This window comes from Phocoena sinus, chromosome 1 (assembly GCF_008692025.1).
Source record: "Phocoena sinus isolate mPhoSin1 chromosome 1, mPhoSin1.pri, whole genome shotgun sequence".
Taxonomy (NCBI): Eukaryota; Metazoa; Chordata; class Mammalia; order Artiodactyla; family Phocoenidae; genus Phocoena; species Phocoena sinus.
In genome coordinates this window covers 9,990,854-10,010,689 of record NC_045763.1, presented here as the reverse complement: position 1 = coordinate 10,010,689, position 19,836 = coordinate 9,990,854, and the positions used below count along the sequence as shown (strand labels likewise).

At 42.7% G+C, this 19,836-nt stretch overlaps 1 protein-coding gene across 1 annotated transcript; it reads right to left on the bottom strand.

Moving 5' to 3' along the window:
* Nucleotides 1–456: 456 nt before the first annotated feature.
* On the bottom strand, nucleotides 457–10,761 carry C1H1orf158 (chromosome 1 C1orf158 homolog). Its single transcript, XM_032609661.1, has 4 exons — nucleotides 10,438–10,761; nucleotides 5,753–5,866; nucleotides 2,088–2,265; nucleotides 457–861 (listed from the first exon to the last, which is right to left on the bottom strand). Exons 1-4 carry the CDS (start codon nucleotides 10,549–10,551, stop codon nucleotides 677–679), a joined length of 591 nt encoding a protein of 196 aa, XP_032465552.1. The 5' UTR covers nucleotides 10,552–10,761; the 3' UTR covers nucleotides 457–676.
* Between the last annotated feature and the right edge of the window lie 9,075 nt (nucleotides 10,762–19,836).

Sequence of the window (19,836 nt, the reverse complement as noted above, 5' to 3'; positions counted from 1 at the left end):
GCACAACCCCAGTGATCTCCCTTATAACCTACTGGCCCCCAGGGTCCTCACTTCTGTAAGCCTGTCCCCCAACGTCACCCTCTCCTGAATGCAGGAAAGGGATGCATTCAACATCCCTTTCCTGCTGGACAGAAGGCTGTGAGGCCAGAGGCTGCCTTGACCACGGCTCAATGGATGTATCTGGGATGAATGGATGGTGCGGGAGGCACGAGGAGGCCCGCCGGCTCCATGTCAGCTGTCTCTTATGTCTTCTACCACAACATTCCTCTACTCCCCATTCCTCATGTCACTCATTCATTCAACAAACATTCCTAGAGGATATGTACCGAGTTGTGAGAACTTGGAGTCATATTACCTCTCTGGGCCTCAGTTTCCCCTTGTGTGAAATATGGGAACTTATGGGTTCTTCCAGTTACTCTTGACTTTCAGGTCTGTCTTCTGCACATACATAACACTCCTTGTGTCAAAGGGCTTTATTTGTGGGCTGGAAAAGAAAGGAACCTGTGGGTTTGGAGGAGGGGTAGAAAGTATAAAACACAGACCATGATTCCAAGGGCCACTCAGATGGGCCTGATTTAAAACTCTGGAAGTATGTGCAGCCGCCTGCTGTCTGGCAGGTCCGACGGTGTGGTGGGTCTCCATGTGATTCCACCTGTGCTTGATCGGGTGGCAGTTCTCAGGAGTGTGGGACAGGCTGCAGGCGAGGGGGAGGCCCCGGAATTGCATGTTCCCGCTGCGACATAGCACCAGAAGGTGGTCTGGGGCAGGAAGAAATGTAAATGCGCTCCCTCCAGGTGGCTTCGGGTGACGGGAGCCATCTCTGCTTCAACTGCTCATAGAGTCCGTAGTTTGTAGGGGGAGCTGCAAGGCAAACCAGAGTCTGGGTGAACAGGGCTTAGAGGAGGAGGCTAGTGTTGATGGGACAGGAGAATGGTTGGTTGGACCCTGCAGGTTCTCCCAGGCTGCCGTACCAGGGAGCTAGGCTGGCCGTGCACCAGAGGGGAGAAGGAGGCTTGCAGGAGGGTGGTGGTCCTGCCAACCCCCGAGAGCCTCAGGGCTTGGCCTGCTCCTTGTGTACCTAAGAGGGACCAGACACTGTGAGAAGCCTTGGAAAATTCAGCCCCATGACCTGATTGAAAGTGGCCCCATCAGTTCCTGGATAATAACTGCCCCACCCCAGTAGGGAAGGGAGCAGCGTGAGCTTGCGAGAGTGACCTTGAGAGAAACCCTTGCAAAGTAATGCGTTGTGACAAGCGCTCACTCTCCACAAAAAGATAAGTGCAAAGGACAGGGGCAGCTTGAAATGTAAATCAGATCAAGGCACTCTCCTGGTAAATCTGTGCAAAGTCTTGTTACTGAAGGAAGGACAAAGTCCACACTCCTTATTGTGGCCTGTGAGCCCCTACCTGGCCTTCCTCTACCCCTGCTTAGCAGCTTTGTCACTCGCTCGTGCCTCCCCTGGGACGTCCTTCCCTCCAATTCCTGCACGGCTCCCTCCTTCTCAATTCAGTTATTTCCTCCAGAAAGACCATCCTTTGTCATCCCATCCCAATGAGAATCAATATACCGGCCTCACTTTCTCTCCGCTACCCGTTTTCTTTTCTTCATACCGCATGTCCCGGTGCAGTGCACTGGATCTTACGTTATCTTATTCATTAATGATGTCTTCTTTGTCTCTTCATGAGGGTGTCAGTTCTCTGAGGGCAGGAATTCCTCCCTATCTGTCACTGCTGTGTCCCCAGATGCTACAATAGGGCATGGCACCTGGGGATTACTCAGTAGTATTTATGAAATGGATGATGGATTTGAGTGTGCAGTGACGCTGCCCCCCACCACCTGTGCTCCAGGTAAACACGGTGCTGCAGGTGACAGTTTCATCACACAGCAACATCATCCAGCAACACAGGGAGAGGGCAGGTGACCTGGAGGGTAAATAGGACTCTTTCCCTATCTTCTCATTCTAATGCTTTTCTGGAGTCTGAGTCACCTGTGAGGTTCTTCCGCACCAGGTGGGCATACCTCAGCCCTATGCAGCTATGAACCCTTTAGAGCCCAATAAAGGAGGCGATCCCGAATTATAAAAATACCGAGAAGGGGGAAGTCAGCTTTCTCTGGGAGCCACAGCAACTTATGTCTATCCCACGTGCGGAGCTGGGGCAAGCTTGGGTTATAGTTATGCCGGTTGTAATGGTCGTCGTACGTGCTGATCAGATGGTGGCACGAGGGCTCCTGGTGGTGGGTGATCAGGTGTTTGTACGGGAGCCCCTGGAAGGACAGACACAGGGCACATGTTACCAATCAGAGGAAGGCATCCACCTGGCTGTGCCATGGAGATCTGTGGTGCTGATGGAGAGGGGGCCCCCGTGGGAGTGTGGCTGCCTGAGCCCTGGGAGCCACCAACAGGAAACACACTTGTCTGCCCATCATGACGCAGTTCACCTTCAAACACACATCCCACCTCAGCTGCAGTCAGCTCTCTGTGTGAGGAGCTCCCAGCCTATGCCAAGACAACTCATCCCGAGAACGAGCTAGGGGGATGCAGTAAAATGAAAGTCAGGATGCCCAGCTGAATAGGGAGAGTCCGAGCCATCTCATTGCATGCCCTGATGATCTGAAATTACCCCCTTTGATTTGTCTCAAGTCTCATCCTTCCAAGTGCCGATTTCCATGGCAAGTGAAAGATGTTAAATGCCGAGCCTGACGTCTGCACCTTCTATTTCAATCAGTTACTATGGGAAGAGTCAGAGAATGCTCCATAAATTGCCTTCTCCTGCAAAGAATTTATGTCTCCCTCAGCTGGCAACTCAGGGAGTGATTTCTTTGGTGGGGAGTTATTTACAGGGAGAAGAAAGCCATGTTCTCCCGACTCTGGGACGTTTGCCTGAATCAGTGCTTTTCCGAAGAAAATCCTCTTGGCCCTAAAAGGGAATCCTAGAGGACTGGACTGATTTACAAGGAAGATAATGTGGATTCCCATGTTCCTCCTCTTGTCTGGAGTCGTGGGGAGGTCTGCACCTACTATGGCCAAAAAACACTGGTTGCACCAAATATTTCAAGTGGTGGTTCCATGAATCCGTCAGATCACAAGGCCAGAAGGAGACAAAGGGGATGGGCACAGACATTAAGCAGGGGTTCCCAAGGTCCACATCACCAGGTGTCTGGAGTATATTTCCAAGGTCAGGGAAAGCAAGTTGGAGGGGTTCTCAGCTATCTTGACCGTGCACACAAGATTTTTGTTTTGATCAGGTACGGTAAGCTGACAGACATAGAGACAACTGCCTTTGAAAGAAGAGTTTATCACTTACAATTCCCAAGAGGAGGGGGCATGTCACATCGCACAGGACCACATGGGAAGCACAAGGGTCAGTCAGGAGGCAGAAGGACTGAAGATAGAACATGGCCCAGAGCCTTCGTTGTGCTTTCCAACAAAGGAATGGGCAAAGCAGGGTAGGCATGTTTGAGAAGCATAGGATTGCACAGTTTGAATAGATTCAGGGTGTCTCTGGTTGTCACTGCCTGGGCCTGGAATGGGGAATATTGGCCTCGCATGTGAGCATTAGATAAAGGAGGTGATTGGAGGGATGGTCTCTGGATTGGTTGGTTTGCATCTGAAAGGCATGATGGCAGGCAAGTTGTTTACTGTCCCTAGGAATTAGCTAACCCTGGGAGGGGCAGCCTCTCCAGGATTAGCAAGACCCCTAAAATATCAAAGTAAAATACAGAAGATAAAAAACATGATTAAAACACCTGCTTAGGGGATAAAAACTCCATTGATCCATGGTCAATTTGAAGAGCAGTTGCAGCATTTGCCAAAGGGAGGAGAGTAAAGTGGGGAGGGAGATGGAAATGGAGGCTGTCCCAGTAGGGGAGCACAGGCTGAAGCACACAGAGGAGCTGACAGAACTGAAGCAGCGATGTGGAAGTGATGCTGTTTCCAGTGTCCTTAGCACACAAACAGGCTATTTGAACAGAATCCCTAGAAATGAATATCCAATTGCTGGGTTCTATTTTGTGTATGTGTTGGAGGAGGTATCTTAATTTTATCCAGGCTCTATGTATGTGTGGTTATCCCTCATCAGGGTTTGTGATGGGACAACAAATGTCTTTAAGAAAGGGCACCAAGGGGCTTCCCCGGTGGCGCAGTGGTTGAGAGTCCACCTGCCGATGCAGGGGACACGGGTTCGTGCCCCGGTCCAGGAAGATCCCACATGCTGCGGAGCGGCTGGGCCCGTGAGCCATGGCCGCTGAGCCTGCGCGTCCAGAGCCTGTGCTCCGCAACGGGAGAGGCCACAACAGTGAGAGGTCCACGTACCACAAAAAAAAAAAAAAAAAAAAGGCACCAAAGGTGTATTGAGAGCTAGGCTAAATGTCTCATGTACATTGATGGTTAGGGGATGGTTAGGATTGTGGATTCTAATTCTGACTTCCTTGTATTCAAGTATGTTTGTGTCTTCAGTGCACACTAGTGCTAACGGTTGGCAGCACCAAAGCATCAGCACGGTCCGAGGACCATGCAGTGCGACCCAGACATGACAGCACAAACCAGAGATGCCATCATGGTCCAGGGATGCTAGCACAGAACTGAACATCTGGCACTGTTTATACTGACATGAATCCCCAAATGCAGACGTTGAAGAGTCAACTCTGGCAGGTGGTAAAAAGGGATCTGAGGAGACTTTTTGCTTGATTTCCTGATTTGCTGAGCAGCCCCCTGTTCAGTCCCTTACCAACAGGCTACACAGCTTCAGACGGGACACTCGCCACCCTTGGGCACATTTTATCTGAAAATGAACATGCTGAGCTGGACAATCCCTTGGGTCTCTTCCAGCTCTAAATTGCTCCATTCTGAAGGATGTCCATCCCTCATTCTCTGCCTCCCTGCCCCCACCCTGAATTTAGGCAAAGGTAGGGTTGTGTGGGGTGGGAGTGAGGGGACGGAAATCACCTCTATGAGCAGCAGGCTGGCAGAAGAAATAACTTGGGGGAACACCCAGATCATGGTGGGGACAGGCATAGTTGTGCACCCAGTGGGTGAGCACCTACAAGGTTATTCTCTCCAGGCTGAACCTGGTGGGAAGTACCCATGAGAGCTGATCTAGGAAGAGGCTTTCTCTCCTGTTCCTGGAAGGGCCAGGATCTCTGAGCCTCTGGCACACTCTCACCTAATTTGATAAATGTCTCAAATGCCTGGTCTTGGGCGTGGAAGGCATGTTCTGAGGCTGCAGTGCCCTGCTCCCTGTTCTGAAAGCCTGGAACACAGCCACACTCACAAACAGGCACCCAACAAGTGAGAGTGCACTGAACGGTCCTTGACTTTTCATACAAAAGAACAGGACGCTCGGGCATAGCTACTACAAACACTGTCTGTTCAAACATCACCACCACTTAACTTTTGGAGTACTTTGTGTGATTCCTGACTACATTCACCTTAATTGAACACTTACCTTTGTTTGTTTCCCATATTCTTTGCCTGCACCCTGTTGGAAAGGCGTGAAGGAAGGGGGGAAATGGCCCAGGAAAGTGCTGGGATACCAGCCAAGGGGAATGCTACCAGCTTGAGATTAGATTAACATCTGTCCACCCAGTAAATAAGGGTAAGTGACATTGGCAGCCCTCTGGCTGGGGAGGGTATTTAATGAGGTTACTCGTGAGTTTCTAAGAGGGAAATGGATCTAGAAAGAGTCTGGCTGTTAGTGTCTCCTGAGCATTGGGAGGGAGTCAGGCCTGAGTGGGGGGTCCCGAGCCCTCTTACCTCAACTCTCCTCTTGCTGTACCACCTGGAGATCTGATCCGGTCTGTGGCCTGGGAAGGGGATATACTCTTTTCTATAAATGGTCTGGGGTGTTTTCTCAGTGGCTTTGGTGAACTGAAAAAGACCAAATATTCAGGACAGTTTCTGTGATGCCCCTTCTCAAACTTCTGCTGTATTCCCTCAGCTCCCAACCATTGGAAGCTGGGCAGAAAAAGGGTAAATATGGACCCCGGGCATCCTGCACAACACAGGCTTAATTGTGCCCCCCTCCCTTCCAGTACTTGAAAAGGAGTGTGCTCAGGGACTTGGCACCCCCCCCAAGAGCCCTTGAGAAAGCTGTTTTGGTGTCATCTGACCATATCTCATGGTCACTTCTGTTTCTGTTCTCTCCTCTCTCTCCCTGCTCCTCCCTCCTGCTTGTCTCCTCCCTTTCTCTTTCTCCTTTGTTGCTCACTCTTCCACATTTTTGTGGTTGATTTTTTTTTGAAATTCATTGTGGTAAAATATGCATAATAAAAGGTACCATTTTAACTATTTTTAAGTGTGTGGTTCAGTAGCATCAAGTACATTAACACTGTTGTGCAACCACAACCACCCTCCGTTTCCAGGACTTTTTCATCCTCTCAAACTGAAACTCTGTCCCCATTAAGCAACAGCTCCCCAATCTCCCCTCCCTCAGTCCCTGGCAACCATCGTTCTACTTTCTGTCTCTGCGAATTTGACTCCTCTATGTACCTCAGATAAGTGGAAGTATAGAGTATTTGTCTTTTGGTGACTGACTCATTTCACTTAGCATAGTGTCTTCAAGTTTTATCTACATGGTAGCATGTGTCATCATTTTCTTTTAAAGACTGAGTAGTATTCCATTGTACGTACACGCTCTATTTTGTTTATCCACTCGTTCGTCATTGGATTACATCTACCTTTCAGTTCCTGTGAATAATGCTGCTGAGAACATGAATGTGCAAATATCTCTCTTCAAGATCCTGCTTTCACTCTGTTGATAATGTTGATAGAGTTCTTTGGTGCATAAATTTTTTAATTTTGATGAAGTCCAATCTATCTATTTTTTTCTCTCGCTGCCTATGTTTTGGGTGTCGTATCCAAGAAATCACCGCTAAATTCAAGGTCATGCAGCTTTTCTTCTATGTTTTCTTCTAAGAGTTTTATAGTTTTAGGTCTTGTATCTAGGTCTTTGATCCATTTTGAATTAATTTTTTAATATGGTGTGAGGTAAGGGTCCAACTTCATTCTTTTGCATGAGTATGATGTTAGCTGTGCTTTGTAACAATCTATTTTAAATTGATACTAACTTGCCTTAACTCATTAATAAAAACTCCACTCCTTTACAGCTCTGCCCTCTCCCATTTTATGTTATTGATGTCGCAAATTACATCTTGATATACCGTGTATGCACTAACATGGATTTATAATTATTTTTATATACCTGGGTTTTTTAATCATGTAGAAAATAGTGGGATTACAAACCAAAATTATAATAATAATGGTTTTTATATTTGTCTGTGTATTTGTCTTTACCAGACGTCTTTATGTTTTCATATGGCTTCAATTTACTGTCTAGCATTTCTCCATTTCAACTTCAAGGACTCCCATTAGCATTTCTTGTAGGGCAGCCCTAGTGGTAATGAACTCCCTCAGCTTTTGTTTATCTGGGAATGTTTTAATTTCTCCATTTTTGAAGTAGAGTTTTGCTGGTTAAAACAGTATTCTCAGTTGATAGTGGGGTGGGGGTTTTTGTTGTTACTGTTTTTGACCCCTTTAAATATATCACTCCACTGCCTTCTGACCTACAAGGTTTCTTTTGAGAAATCTAATGATAATCTTATTAGGGCTCCCTTGTATGTGATGATTCATTTTTCTCTTGCTTCTTTAAAGATGATCTCTTTTTCTTTGACTTTCAACAGTTTGATTATAATTGTCTCTGTGTGGGTCTCTTTGGGGATTATTTTATTTGATCTTCATTGAGCTTCTTGGATTTGTAGATCCATATCTTTTCTTCCAGTTTGGGAAGTTTTCAGCCATTATTTCTTCAAATAATCTCTCTGCCCCTTTCTCTCTCTCTTTTATCCCATAATCTGTATACTGGTCAGCTTGATGTTGTCCCATAAGTCCTTGGGATCTGTTCACTTTTCTTATTCATTTTTCTTTTTGCTCCCTGGATGCAGTAATTTCAAATGATCTGTCTTCAAGTTCTCTGATTCTTTCTTCTGCTTGTTCAAATCCACTGTTGAATGTCTCTAGTGAATTTTTTTTCAGTTTAGTTACTGAGTTTTTCAATTCCATTATTTTTGTTTGGTTCCTTTTCATAATTTCTATCTTTCATTAATATTCTCATTTTGCTTGTATATTATTTTCCCAATTTCATTTAATTCTTTGTCCATATTTTCTTTTATATCTTTAAGCATATTTAAGACAGGTGGGGTTTTTTTTAATTCTTTTAAATTTATTTACTTTATTTATTTTTTTTGGTTGTGTTGGGTCTCAGTTGCTGTTGGTTGGCTTTCTCTAGTTGCGTCCAGCAAGAGCTACTCTTCATTGAGGTGCGCAGGCTTCTCATTGTTGTGGCTTCTCTTATTGAGGAGTACGGGCTCTAGGCATGCAGGCTTCAGTAGTGTGGCACACAGGCTCAGTAGTTGTGGCACACGGGCTTAGTTGCTCTGCAGCATGTGGGATCTTCCTGAACCAGGAATCAAACCCGTGTCCCCTGCATTGGCAGGTGGACTCTTAACCACTGCACCACCAGGGAAGCCCCTAAGACAGGTTTTTTAAAGTTTTTCTCTGGTACTTCCATTGCCTGTGCTTCTTCAGGGACCATTTCTGCCACTTTATTTTCTTCCTTTTAGTGGTCCATCTTTTCCTGTTTCTTTGTATGCCTTATGATTTTTTTGTTGAGCACTTGAAACACTGAGCACTTGAAAAACACAGCCATCTCTCCTAGTCTTTGCAGACTGGCTCCACTCAAGGAAAGTTCTCCACTAAGTACCAGGGCATGTTCTGAGCCTTGGAATCAGCCAGGTATGGAGGTTTAAGTTCTTCTCAGGACTTTTCTGAACATGAGCATGCATCCTCCTTAGGCCTGTGTGTGTGTGTGTGTGTGTGTGTGTGTGTGTGTGTGTGTGCACGCATGCATGTGCACACTTTTTATTTCCCCTGTGTACATGGCTGCTTTAAAATGTCTTAATTATCTGAGGAGTCTCTCCCTGGCTTCTTCTCAGAGCCTTCGATGTTCTGTTGCATTCCTCTACCTATAATTTCTTGCCCCCAGACATTTGCAAGTTTGTAGTCCCCTGGCAGCTTTCATTAACTGTGACCACTGCTGCTTTTCAAGCTCTTCCTAGCCTAAAGTATGAACTACCCACTTTTCCCTGTCTGGTCTCTTGAGTTAGGCAGAACAGAGACCAATCCCTCAGGCAGCTTCCAGACAGGTTACAATGTTGCTCCACTCCCTCTGGGTTCCAGGGAGGGAACTGGGAGCTGAGCCACTGCTTCCCCCACACTGCACCACACTGTGCTGGGGAGAGAATGCAGAAAGGGCAAGTAAAAATGCCATGGAATCTCCTACTATTTTGAATGTGGCTTTTTCTACTGGGCATTTGATTTTTTGCTATAGACCTTTGCTTTGCAGAGCTCCCATATAGTTGTTTCAGTTAGGCTATAGTTGCTTTTTAAGTGTTTCCATGGGAGAACAAGGAACTTGGAGCTTCTTAGTCTGCCATCTTTCTGACATCACTCCAACTCTGCTCTCTTTATGCAATCTCCTCTAGGCATTGGACCAGTCCATAATATCCCTGGGTACTGCCTTGCCCACAGGAGCCTGAAGGGATAGCTCACCCAGTCCATCTTGCCCTTGGATTACACGCCCCTACTCCCCAAACAAAGCCAAGTGCAGTCAGAGCTAAAACTGGCCAAAAGCCACATCTGACCAGAGGGGTGGTAAATGTTCAGGTTCCCCCATGAAAACAGCCTTTTCCAGTTCACAGAAATCACCATCAACCTTCCCTGCACTTGCATCAAAGCTGCCGATTCTATCTCACCCTCTTTCCCTTGCCTATTTTCCAAGAAGACGTGAGGATGTCTAGACGTCTCTGCAGAAATTTAAGTGGGTCAGTCTTGATTGCCACGAATGAAGATATTCTATTTTAAGTAGGTCAATTCAGGCAAAGTATTTTGCGATGACCTTTAAGGTACATGGGAACACCAAAAGCCCATTTGTTCTGTTTTGAAAGTGAAAGCTGAAATGCACAGGCAGGGCAAGGTTGCATAACAGGTGCCAGAGAACAGCAGTTCATCCCTGGACATCAACACAAGGAGTGTCAAGCCTGCCTTGGCAGGTAACACATCCTGGGAAGGGCCAGCCCAGGGAGAGCAGACATTCTTCAAATCAAGGTGCAGTGGAATTAGGGACAGGGAACACTGGATGCCTAGAAACACTCCACTGAATATGGAACTGCAAGGCACAACCATATTGACATCTGTGCTATGATGTTTTCAAGCTGTAACAGGGGCCTTGATGATTGCTTGAACGTAGCTCCTCTATGTATAGCACAGTGTCACCTTCTTAAGATGCAGTCGCCTATGGCCCTTTGAAAATAATAATGTCCTAACTCCTCCCTCTCCCTACCACGTCTCCCTCTGAGCCCTCTGTCCACCTCCTCTTTTCTTACCGTCTTCCTCTCCTCCAACCAGTTTCCAGTGAGCACTCTGGTTGAATACTTGGCCTCAATCTTCCAGCTCGGAGTGGAGAATGACTGTGGACTTACTGCAGTAAGAAACTGCATGGTAAGGATTTGCCCCAAGCTTCTTTGACTTAACACAGTTTAAGGTTTCGGGGGTGGGAGATGTTATGAAGTTGCTGAGTTTGGGATGCCTTTTTTTTTTTCTTTTCATCAGTCAGAAGGAGTGGTAGTAGATGAAACTCTACTAACTTCACAGAATAAAAGGGCCTTGAGAGTCCACTTTCAGCCTCCAGGGAGAGGTGATGTGATCTTGGATTCCCTACTGTTGACTGTCTCCATGGCGATAGACTCTGAGTATAAATACTCTCCTTAAGGGGGCAGCTGATTCTTTAGGGGCACCACAAAAGCAAATCAAACCAACAATCGCCACAAAAGCAGGAGGCAGAAGGACCTGGTTTCTATGTCACCACCTGATAAAAGGCATCATCTTTGCTGCCTTTTTACAACTAGAACGACTTGAGATGATCACATTCTACTACTTAATGAGTGCGGATGTGCTAAGCCCATACTGAGACTTTTACATGTACTCACTTGTTTAATCCTCAGAGCAGCCCTATGAAGCAGGTGCCAATGATTGTACCCATTTTATGGATGAGGACACTGAAGCAAGGAGGGATTAAGTAGCTGCCTCAAGTCACACATGTGGAGAGCTGGGATTTAAATCCACTCTGATTTGGGTCTAAACCACTGGGCTCTACTCACTGCCCATCTGCCCCTTTGTCTAAGGGGCTTGAGGAAGAATCCTATCTTTGTGGTCAAACTAATAATTATTGTTCATTCAGATCATCTCCATTCGTTCATTCCAGAGTCATTCTAGCAAGCATATGCCACATCCTTGGCACTGAGCTGGGACTACAATGCATCAGTGGCTAGATCAGGGCCCCATCCCTATAGAGCTCAGTCCAATGGGATAAAGACCATGATCTTGCTTACTCATTAAGCCAAAAAATCAGGAACCACCTAGATATCTATCAGCAGAGAGCTGATTGTGACACATCATATAAAAAAATACCCTGTAGCTGTTAAAAAATGCTGACATAGGAAGATGCCTGCAATATATGGTTAAGTTAAAGAAGCAGTACACTGTAGTCTTGCTTGCCACAAATGAAGACATTCCATTTCAAGAAAGCAATTCAGAGAAAGTGTTTTCCAATGGCTTTTAAACAAAAATAGAGGAACTCCAGGAAATTATTTGTCCCATATTGAAACCAATTATGTGGCAGGGAAAGGACATGGAAGATAGAGCAGGGCAAACTTCTATTTGGCAGGTACCATAGTCTGGGCAAGTCTTGAGCCAGGAAGATGGGCTATCCTTTCAATCAAAACCCAAGAGAGCTACGTGTCCTATATAATTCCATTTTTTAAAACTTTTTATTGTAAAATGTAACACAAACATGAAAAATTACTTTAAAAATAAATGTACAGAAAAAATGAATTCTAGTAAACAAAACCCCACCAGCATGTCGGTCAAGAAATAAAACGTTCCCAGCACCCCAGAAGTGTTCCCATATGCCTTCTTCCACTCCAACCTGACTTCTGTGGCCATCTCTTCCTTGATTTTCTGTATATGCTTAGCACCAAAGGATGCATTCCTAAACACTAAAGCTTAGTATTGCCTGATTGTGGACTTTAAATGGAATCCCCTAGCATGTATTCATCTGAGTCTGAATTCTTTTCCTCAATATGGTTAATGTTTTTAAGAATCATCCATGTTGCACGTAGCTGTGGTTCCTAAATATTTTTGGACACAGAACATGTCTCCTAGTAGCCAGATATAGCCATTTCTCTAGGGCACTGGTTCCCAAAATTTCTAGTCTCTTAAAAACTATTGAGGACCCAAAGGGCTTTTTAAAATGTGGATTATATTAGTGGTCTGGAGCCAGATTGTACCAGTTCGTGAGAGCCAACACTACATTCTGTAGTCATGTTGGTAGCTTGAAATCAGTCATGACAGGAATATTACACCACAGAATTGCCCGACCCAATGAATTATATTATATATTAATTAGTGTTTATTAATTTATAAGTAACAACAAACTTTCAATCTGTTGTAATATGTTGTTTTGTTTAAAGGAGAAAATCAGTCTCACATAGATATGTAGTTAGAAGAAAGAGAAATATTTTACTAGCCTTTGCAGTTAATCATGGATATTCTTTGCTACTACACCAAAACTCAACAAGTGGCAGTTTTTAAAGTTTAGTTGCAGTGTGGAATCTGAAACTATTCAGTGAACTCTTTGAGCCCTATTATGTTAAAATCCACTGATTAGGGCTTCCCTGGTGGTGCAGTGGTTGAGAGTCCGCCTGCCGTTGCAGGGGATGCGGGTTCGTGCCCCGAGCCAGGAGGATCCCGCGTGCCGTGGAGCGGCTGGGCCCGTGGGCCGTGGCCGCTGGGCCTGCGCGTCTGGAGCCTGTGCTCCGCGACGGGAGAGGCCGCAACAGTGAGAGGCCCGCATATCGCAAAAAAAAAAAAAAAAATCCACTGATTGATCTTGTGCTTTGGATAGATCTTTAACCCATTTGTAATTTTGTAACATCATGGTGGTCATTTGGAAAAGATAATTTTACTGAGCAGATCTTCCAAATGTTGACATGTTTCATTATACTACATCCCAAAATAATCACATTTGCTAATATCCCTACTGATATCATCAGAAAAGCACCTATCAGGAAGTTGACAAGCTCACAGTGGTAGATACAGGCTTTCCAAAATTCTAGTTTTAGCTTGAAAGCTCAAAATTTTTGTCATTGGCAACAACTACTGACCCTTGTTTTCCTTGAAGTGACAGCCTTCCATCATTCATTTTTGAGAAATCATCTGCCAAAGGTTCCAATTCGAATAATCATGATTTGTCTGCCAGTCATTCTTTCAGGTAAAAATTGTGTTTCATTAAAAAACAAAACAAAAAAAGCCTGGGAATTCTCTGGTGGTCCAGTGGTTAGGACTCTGAGCTTCCACAGCAAGGAGCCCAGGTTGATCCCTGGTCAGGGAAATAAGATCCCACAAGCTGCAAAAAAAAACCCAGCTCATTTCACTCATAATTCAAACAATCACACACACAGCGTTCTTTCTCAAGAGAACCATTGAACTTGGGCACACAAAGGCAGAGCTTTCTCATGCGTCCTTCCCATTTCATCACACAGCATGTGAAAAAGACATCTGTTCAAGGGTCAAGATTTAATAAAATTAATAACTTTTACTTCTTCATCAAGGACACTCTATGTGAAACTAGCAGTTTTTTTAACATCTTTATTGGAGTATAATTGCTTTACAATGGTGTGTTAGTTTCTGCTGTATAGCAAAGTGAATCAGCTATATGTACACATATATCCCCATATCCCCTGCCTCTTGTGCCTCCCTCCCACCCTCCCTATCCCACCCTTCTAGGTGGTCACAAAGCACTGGGCTGATCTCCCTGAGCTATGCGGCTGCTTCCCACTCGCTATCTATTTTACATTTGGTAGTGTGTATATGTCAATGCTACTCGCTCACTTCACTAACACATATATATGGAATCTAAAAAAAAGGAAAAAATGGCTCTGATGAACCTAAGGGCAGGACAGGAATAAAGATGCAGACGTAGAGAATGGACTTGAGGACACGGCATGGGGGAGGGGTGAAGGGTAAGCTGGGACGAAGTGAAACTAGCAATTTTTTTATAAAGCTGCGAGTGTGTGGTGGCGAAGAATGCAAATGTTAATGGCACTGCCTTGATTTATGCACAGGCTCTGGCAGTTTTACCCCCATCACTTCTGCACCATCAGTGCAAATGTCAACAACGTGGAAAAAGGCAAATAACATCTTAATATTACACTGTTGGTGGGAATGTAAATTGATACAGTCATTATGGAGAACAGTATGGAGGTTCCTTAAAAAACTAAAAATAGAATTACCATATGACCCAGCAATCCCACTACTGGGCATATACCCAGAGAAAACCATAACTCAAAAAGACACATGCACCCCAGTGTTCATTGCAGCACTGTTTACAATACCCAGGACACGGAAACAACCTAAATCTCCATCAACAGATGAATGGATAAAGAAGATATGGTATATATACACAATGGAATATTACTCAGGCATAAAAATGAATGAAATAAGGTCATTTGTAGAGATGTGGATGGACCTAGAGGCTGTCATACAGAGTGAAGGAAGTCAGAAAAAGAAAAGCAAGTATCGTATATTAATGCATATATGTGGAATCTAGAAAAATGGTACAGATGAAACTGTTTGCAAGGCAGAAATAGAGACACAGACAGAGAACAAACATATGGACACCAAGGGGGCAAAGGGTTGGGGGATGGTATGAACTAGGAGATTGGGATTGACATATCTACACTAACTAATATGTATAAAATAGATAACTAATGAGAACCTGCTGTATAGCACAGGGAACTCTACTTCAGTTTGCTGTACAATAGAAACAAACACAACATTGTAAAACAACTATACCCCAATAAACAGTCATACCCACCAAAAAAAAGAAAATAGTGTTGACCTTTAAGATCCCCTAAAAGGAGCTTGGGGATCTCTGGGGGCCTGTGGACTATGCTTTGAAAACCTCTGCTCTTAGATATATACCTAGGAGTGGGGTTTCTGGGTCATAGGGTATGTGTGTCTTAACTTTGCTAGATAATGCCAAACTATTTTCCAAAGAGTTATATCAATTTACATCCTCCCCCAACAGTGTATGAGTGTTTGTTTACATTAGTCCACACCTTCTAGGACTTTTTCATCATCTGAAACAAAAATTATGTACCCATTAACAATAATTCCTCATTCCTTCTTCCCTCAAGCCCTGGTAGCCTTTATTCTACTTTCTTGTCTCTATGAATTTGCCTACTCTAGATACCTTATAGCTTATTTCACTTAACCAAATGTTTTCAAGGTTCATCCATGTTGTAGCATATGTCAGAATTTCATTCCTTTTTATGGCTGAATAATATTCTACTGTGTGTATATATATACCACACTTTATCTGTTGATGGACAATTGGATTGTTTCCACCTTTTGGCTATGTGAATAATGCTGCTGTGAACATTGGTTTACAGATAGCTGTTTGAGCTACACTCTTTTGAGTATTCACCTAAGAGTGGGATCAGCACCACAAAGCTATTTTGCACAGCAACCACACCATTTTACATTCTCACCAGCAATGCACAGGGTTCCTGTTTCTCCATTTTTTGCCAACACGTTATCTTTTTTTTTCTTTCTTTCTTTCTTTTTTTTTTTGTAATAGCCTATCCTAATGGGTGTGAGGTGGTATCTCATTGTAGTTTCGATTTATATTTTCCCAATGGCTAATGAAATTCAGCATCGTTTCCTGTGATTATTGGCCATTTGCATATCTTCTTTGGAGAAATGCCTATTCAAGTCCTTTGCTCATTTTTTTTTTCTTTGCTCATTTTTTAATTGTGTGTGTGTGTGTATCTCTGTGTTTGAGTTGTAGGAGTTATTTATATTCTGGCTATTAATCTCTTATCAGATATAAGATTTGCAAATATTTTCTCTCATTCTGTGAGTTGTCTTTTCACTCTCTTGATATCATCTATTCCTATGTAGTTTGTATTTTATGCTACTTAAATGAATGATTTTTATTTCATTTTCTGATTCTTCCCTATATATTAAAATGCAATTAATTTTTTAAAACAATAACTTTATGTCCATCAACCTTGTTAATTATCTTATGAATTCTAATAATTTCCCTGTAGATTCTTTGAGAGTATAGCATCTGTAAATAATACCTATTTTATTTCCTCTTTTCCAACCCTAACTGGTTTTATACTTGTCTTTTGCATTGGCTAAGACCACCAGAACAATGTTGATTAAAAATGGTAGTGAGCAACTCTTGTCCTGTTCCTAATACCAAAGGAAAAATGTTTAATGTTTACCATTAAGTATGATGTTTTTGTAAATGCTGTTTATTGAGTTCAAGAAGTTTCCTTCTATTCTAAATTTGCTTAGACAGTTTCCATAAATAAATGTTTGATTTTTTGCATCTATTAAGATAATCACACACTTTCTCTCATTGAATCCATTAATGTGATAAATTGTATTGATTAATTTTGCAAAGTTAAACTGATCTTACATTTCTAGTATAAACTCTAGTATATATGATCATGATACAGTATCCTTTTTCTAATATTTCTGGATTCTGCTTGCCAAATATTTTTTAGAAAATATTTTTGTCTCTGTATACATGAGTAAGATTTTCATAGCCTGCAGTTTTCATTTCCTCAGTTTTTGTGGGATTTTATTATTAAGATTAAGTTAACCTGAAAGTTTTACTGAGCTCTGCCCACCAGAGCAACAGCCAGCTCTACCATCCACCAATCCCTCCTAAAAGGAAACTTCCACAAGCCACTTAGATAGCCTCATCCACCAGAGGGCAGACAGCAGGAGCAAGAAGAACTACAATCCTGCAGCCTGTGGAACAAAACCACGTTCACAGAAAGATAGACAAGATGAAAAGGCAGAGGGCTATGTACCAGATGAAGGAACAAGATAAAACCTCAGAAAAACAACTAAATGAAGTGGAGATAGGCAACATTCCAGAAAAAGATTCAGAATAATGATAGTGAAGATGATCCAGGACTTCAGAAAAAGAGTGGAGGCAAAGATCGAGATGATGCAAGAACTGTTTCACAAAGATCTAGAAGAATTAAAGAACAAACAAACAGAGATGAACAATAAAATAATTGAAATGAAAACTACACTAGAAGGAATCAATAGCAGAATAACTGAGGCAGAAGAACGGGTAAGTGACCTGGAATACAGAATGGTGGAATTCACTGCTGCAGAACAGAATAAAGAACAAAGAATGTAAAGAAATGAAGACAGCCTAAGAGACCTCTGGGACAATATTAAACGCAACAACAGTCCCATTATAGGCATCCCAGAAGAAGAGAGAGAGAAAGGACCCGAGAAAGTATTTCAAGAAATTATAGTCGAAAACGTCCCTAACATGGGAAAGGAAATAGCCACCTAAGTCCAGGAAGCATAGAGAGTCCTATATAAGGTAAACCCAAGGAGAAACATGCTGAGACACATAGTAATCAAATTGGCAAAAATTAAAGACAAAGAAAAATTATTGAAAGCAGCAAGGGAAAAACAACAAATAACATATAAGGGAACTCCCATAAGGTTAACAGCCGATTTCTCAGCAGAAATTCTACAAGTCAGAAGGGAGTGGCATAATATACTTAAAGTGATGAAAAGGAAGAACCTACAACCAAGATTACTCTACCCAGCAAGGATCTCATTCAGATTCAATGGAGAAATCAAAAGCTGTACAGACAAGCAAAAGCTAAGAGAATTCAGCACCACCAAACCAGCTCTACAACAAATGCTAAAGGAACTTCTCTAAGTGGGAAACACAAGAGAAGAAAAGGACCTACAAAAAAAAACCCCAAAAAATTAAGAAAATGATAATAGGAACATACATAGTGATAATTACCTTAAATGTGAATGGATTAAATGCTCCAACCAAAAGACACAGGCTCGCTGAATGGATACAAAAACAAGACCCATATATATGCTGTCGGGGTTCCCTGGTGGCGCAGTGGTTGAGAGTCCGCCTGCCGATGCAGGGGACACGGGTTTGTGCCCTGGTCCGGGAAGATCCCACATGCCACAGAGCGGCTAGGCACGTGAGCCATGACCTCTGAGCCTGCACGTCCGGAGCCTGTGCTCCGCAACAGGAGAGGCCACAACAGTGAGAGGCCTGCGTATGGCAAAATAAATAAATAGATAAAATAAAATATATGCTGTCTACAAGAGACCCACTTCAGACCTAGGGACACATACAGACTGAAAGTGAGGGGATGGAAAAAGATATCCCATTCAAACAGAAATCAAAAGAAAGCTGGAATAGCAATACTCATATCAGATTAAATAGACTTTAAAATAATGTTACAAGAGACAAGGAAGGAGACTACATAATGATCAAGGGATCAATCCAAGAAGAAGATATAACAATTATAAATATATATGCACCCAACATAGGAGCACCTCAATGCATAAGGCAACTGCTAACAGCTCTAAAAGAAGAAATCTACAGTAACACAATAATAGTGGGGGACTTTAACACCTCACTTACACCAATGGACAGATCATCCAAACAGAAAATTAATAAGGGAACACAAGCTTTAAATGACAAAATAGACGAGATAGATTTAATTGATATTTATAGGACATTCCATCCAAAAACAGTGAATTACACTTTCTTCTCAAGTGCACACAGAACATTCTCCAGGATAGATCACATCTTGGGTCACAAATCAAGCCTCAGTAAATTTAAGAAAACTGAAATGATACCAAGCATCTTTTCTGACCACAATGCTATGAGATTAGAAATCAATTACAGGGGAAAAAAAGTAAAACACACAAATACAAGGAAGCTAAACAATACGTTACTAAATAACCAAGAGATCATTGAAGAAATCAAATAGGAAACCAAAAAATACCTAGAGACAAATGACAATGAAAACACGAACATCCAAAACCTATGGGATGCAGCAAAATCAGTTCTAAGAGGGAAGTTTATAGCAATATAAACCTACCTCAAGAAACAAGAAAAATCTCAAAGAAACAATCTAACGTTACACCTAAAGCAACTAGAGAAAGAAGAACAAACAAAACCCAAACTTAGCAGAAGGAAAGAAATCATAAAAATCAGAGCAGAAATAAATGAAATAGAAACAAAGAAAACAATAGCAAAGATCAATAAAACTAAAAGTTGGTTCTCTGAGAAGATAAACAAAATTGATAAACCATTAGCCAGACTCATCAAGAAAAAGAGGGAGAGGACTCAAATCAATAAAATTAGAAATGAACAAGGAGAAATTACAACAGATACTGCAGAAATACAAAGTATCTTAAGAGACTACTACAAGCAACTCTATGCCAATAAAATGGACAACATGGAAGGAATGGACAAATTCTTAGAAAGGTATAACCTTCCAAGACTGAACCAGGAAGAAATAGAAAATATGAACAGACCAATCACAAGTAATGAAATTGAAACTGTGATTAAAAATCTTCCAACAAACAAAAGTCCAGGACCAGATGGCTTCACAGGTGAATTCTATCAAATATTTAGAGAAGAGCTAACACTCATCCTTCTCCAAAAAATTGCAGAGGAAGGAACACCCCCAAACTCCTTCTATGAGGCCACCATCACCCTGATACCAAAACCAGACAAAGATACTACAAAAAAAGAAAATTACAGACCAATATCACTGATGAATATAGATGCAAAAATCCTCAACAAAATACTAGCAAACATATCCAACAACACATTAAAAGAACCATACACCATGATC

What these genes read in the sequence shown, in the direction of transcription:
- C1H1orf158 (XM_032609661.1), bottom strand. Translation starts at nt 10,551, where the DNA reads ATGCAGTTTCTTACTGCAGTAAGTCCACAGTCATTCTCCACTCCGAGC. An exon ending in ACAGCAAGAGGAGAGTTGAG is followed by an intron (nt 2,266 to 5,752) that starts GTAAGAGGGCTC and finishes CTGTCCTTCCAG; the next exon opens with GGGCTCCCGTACAAACACCT. An exon ending in AGCTGACTTCCCCCTTCTCG is followed by an intron (nt 862 to 2,087) that starts GTATTTTTATAA and finishes TTTGCCTTGCAG; the next exon opens with CTCCCCCTACAAACTACGGA.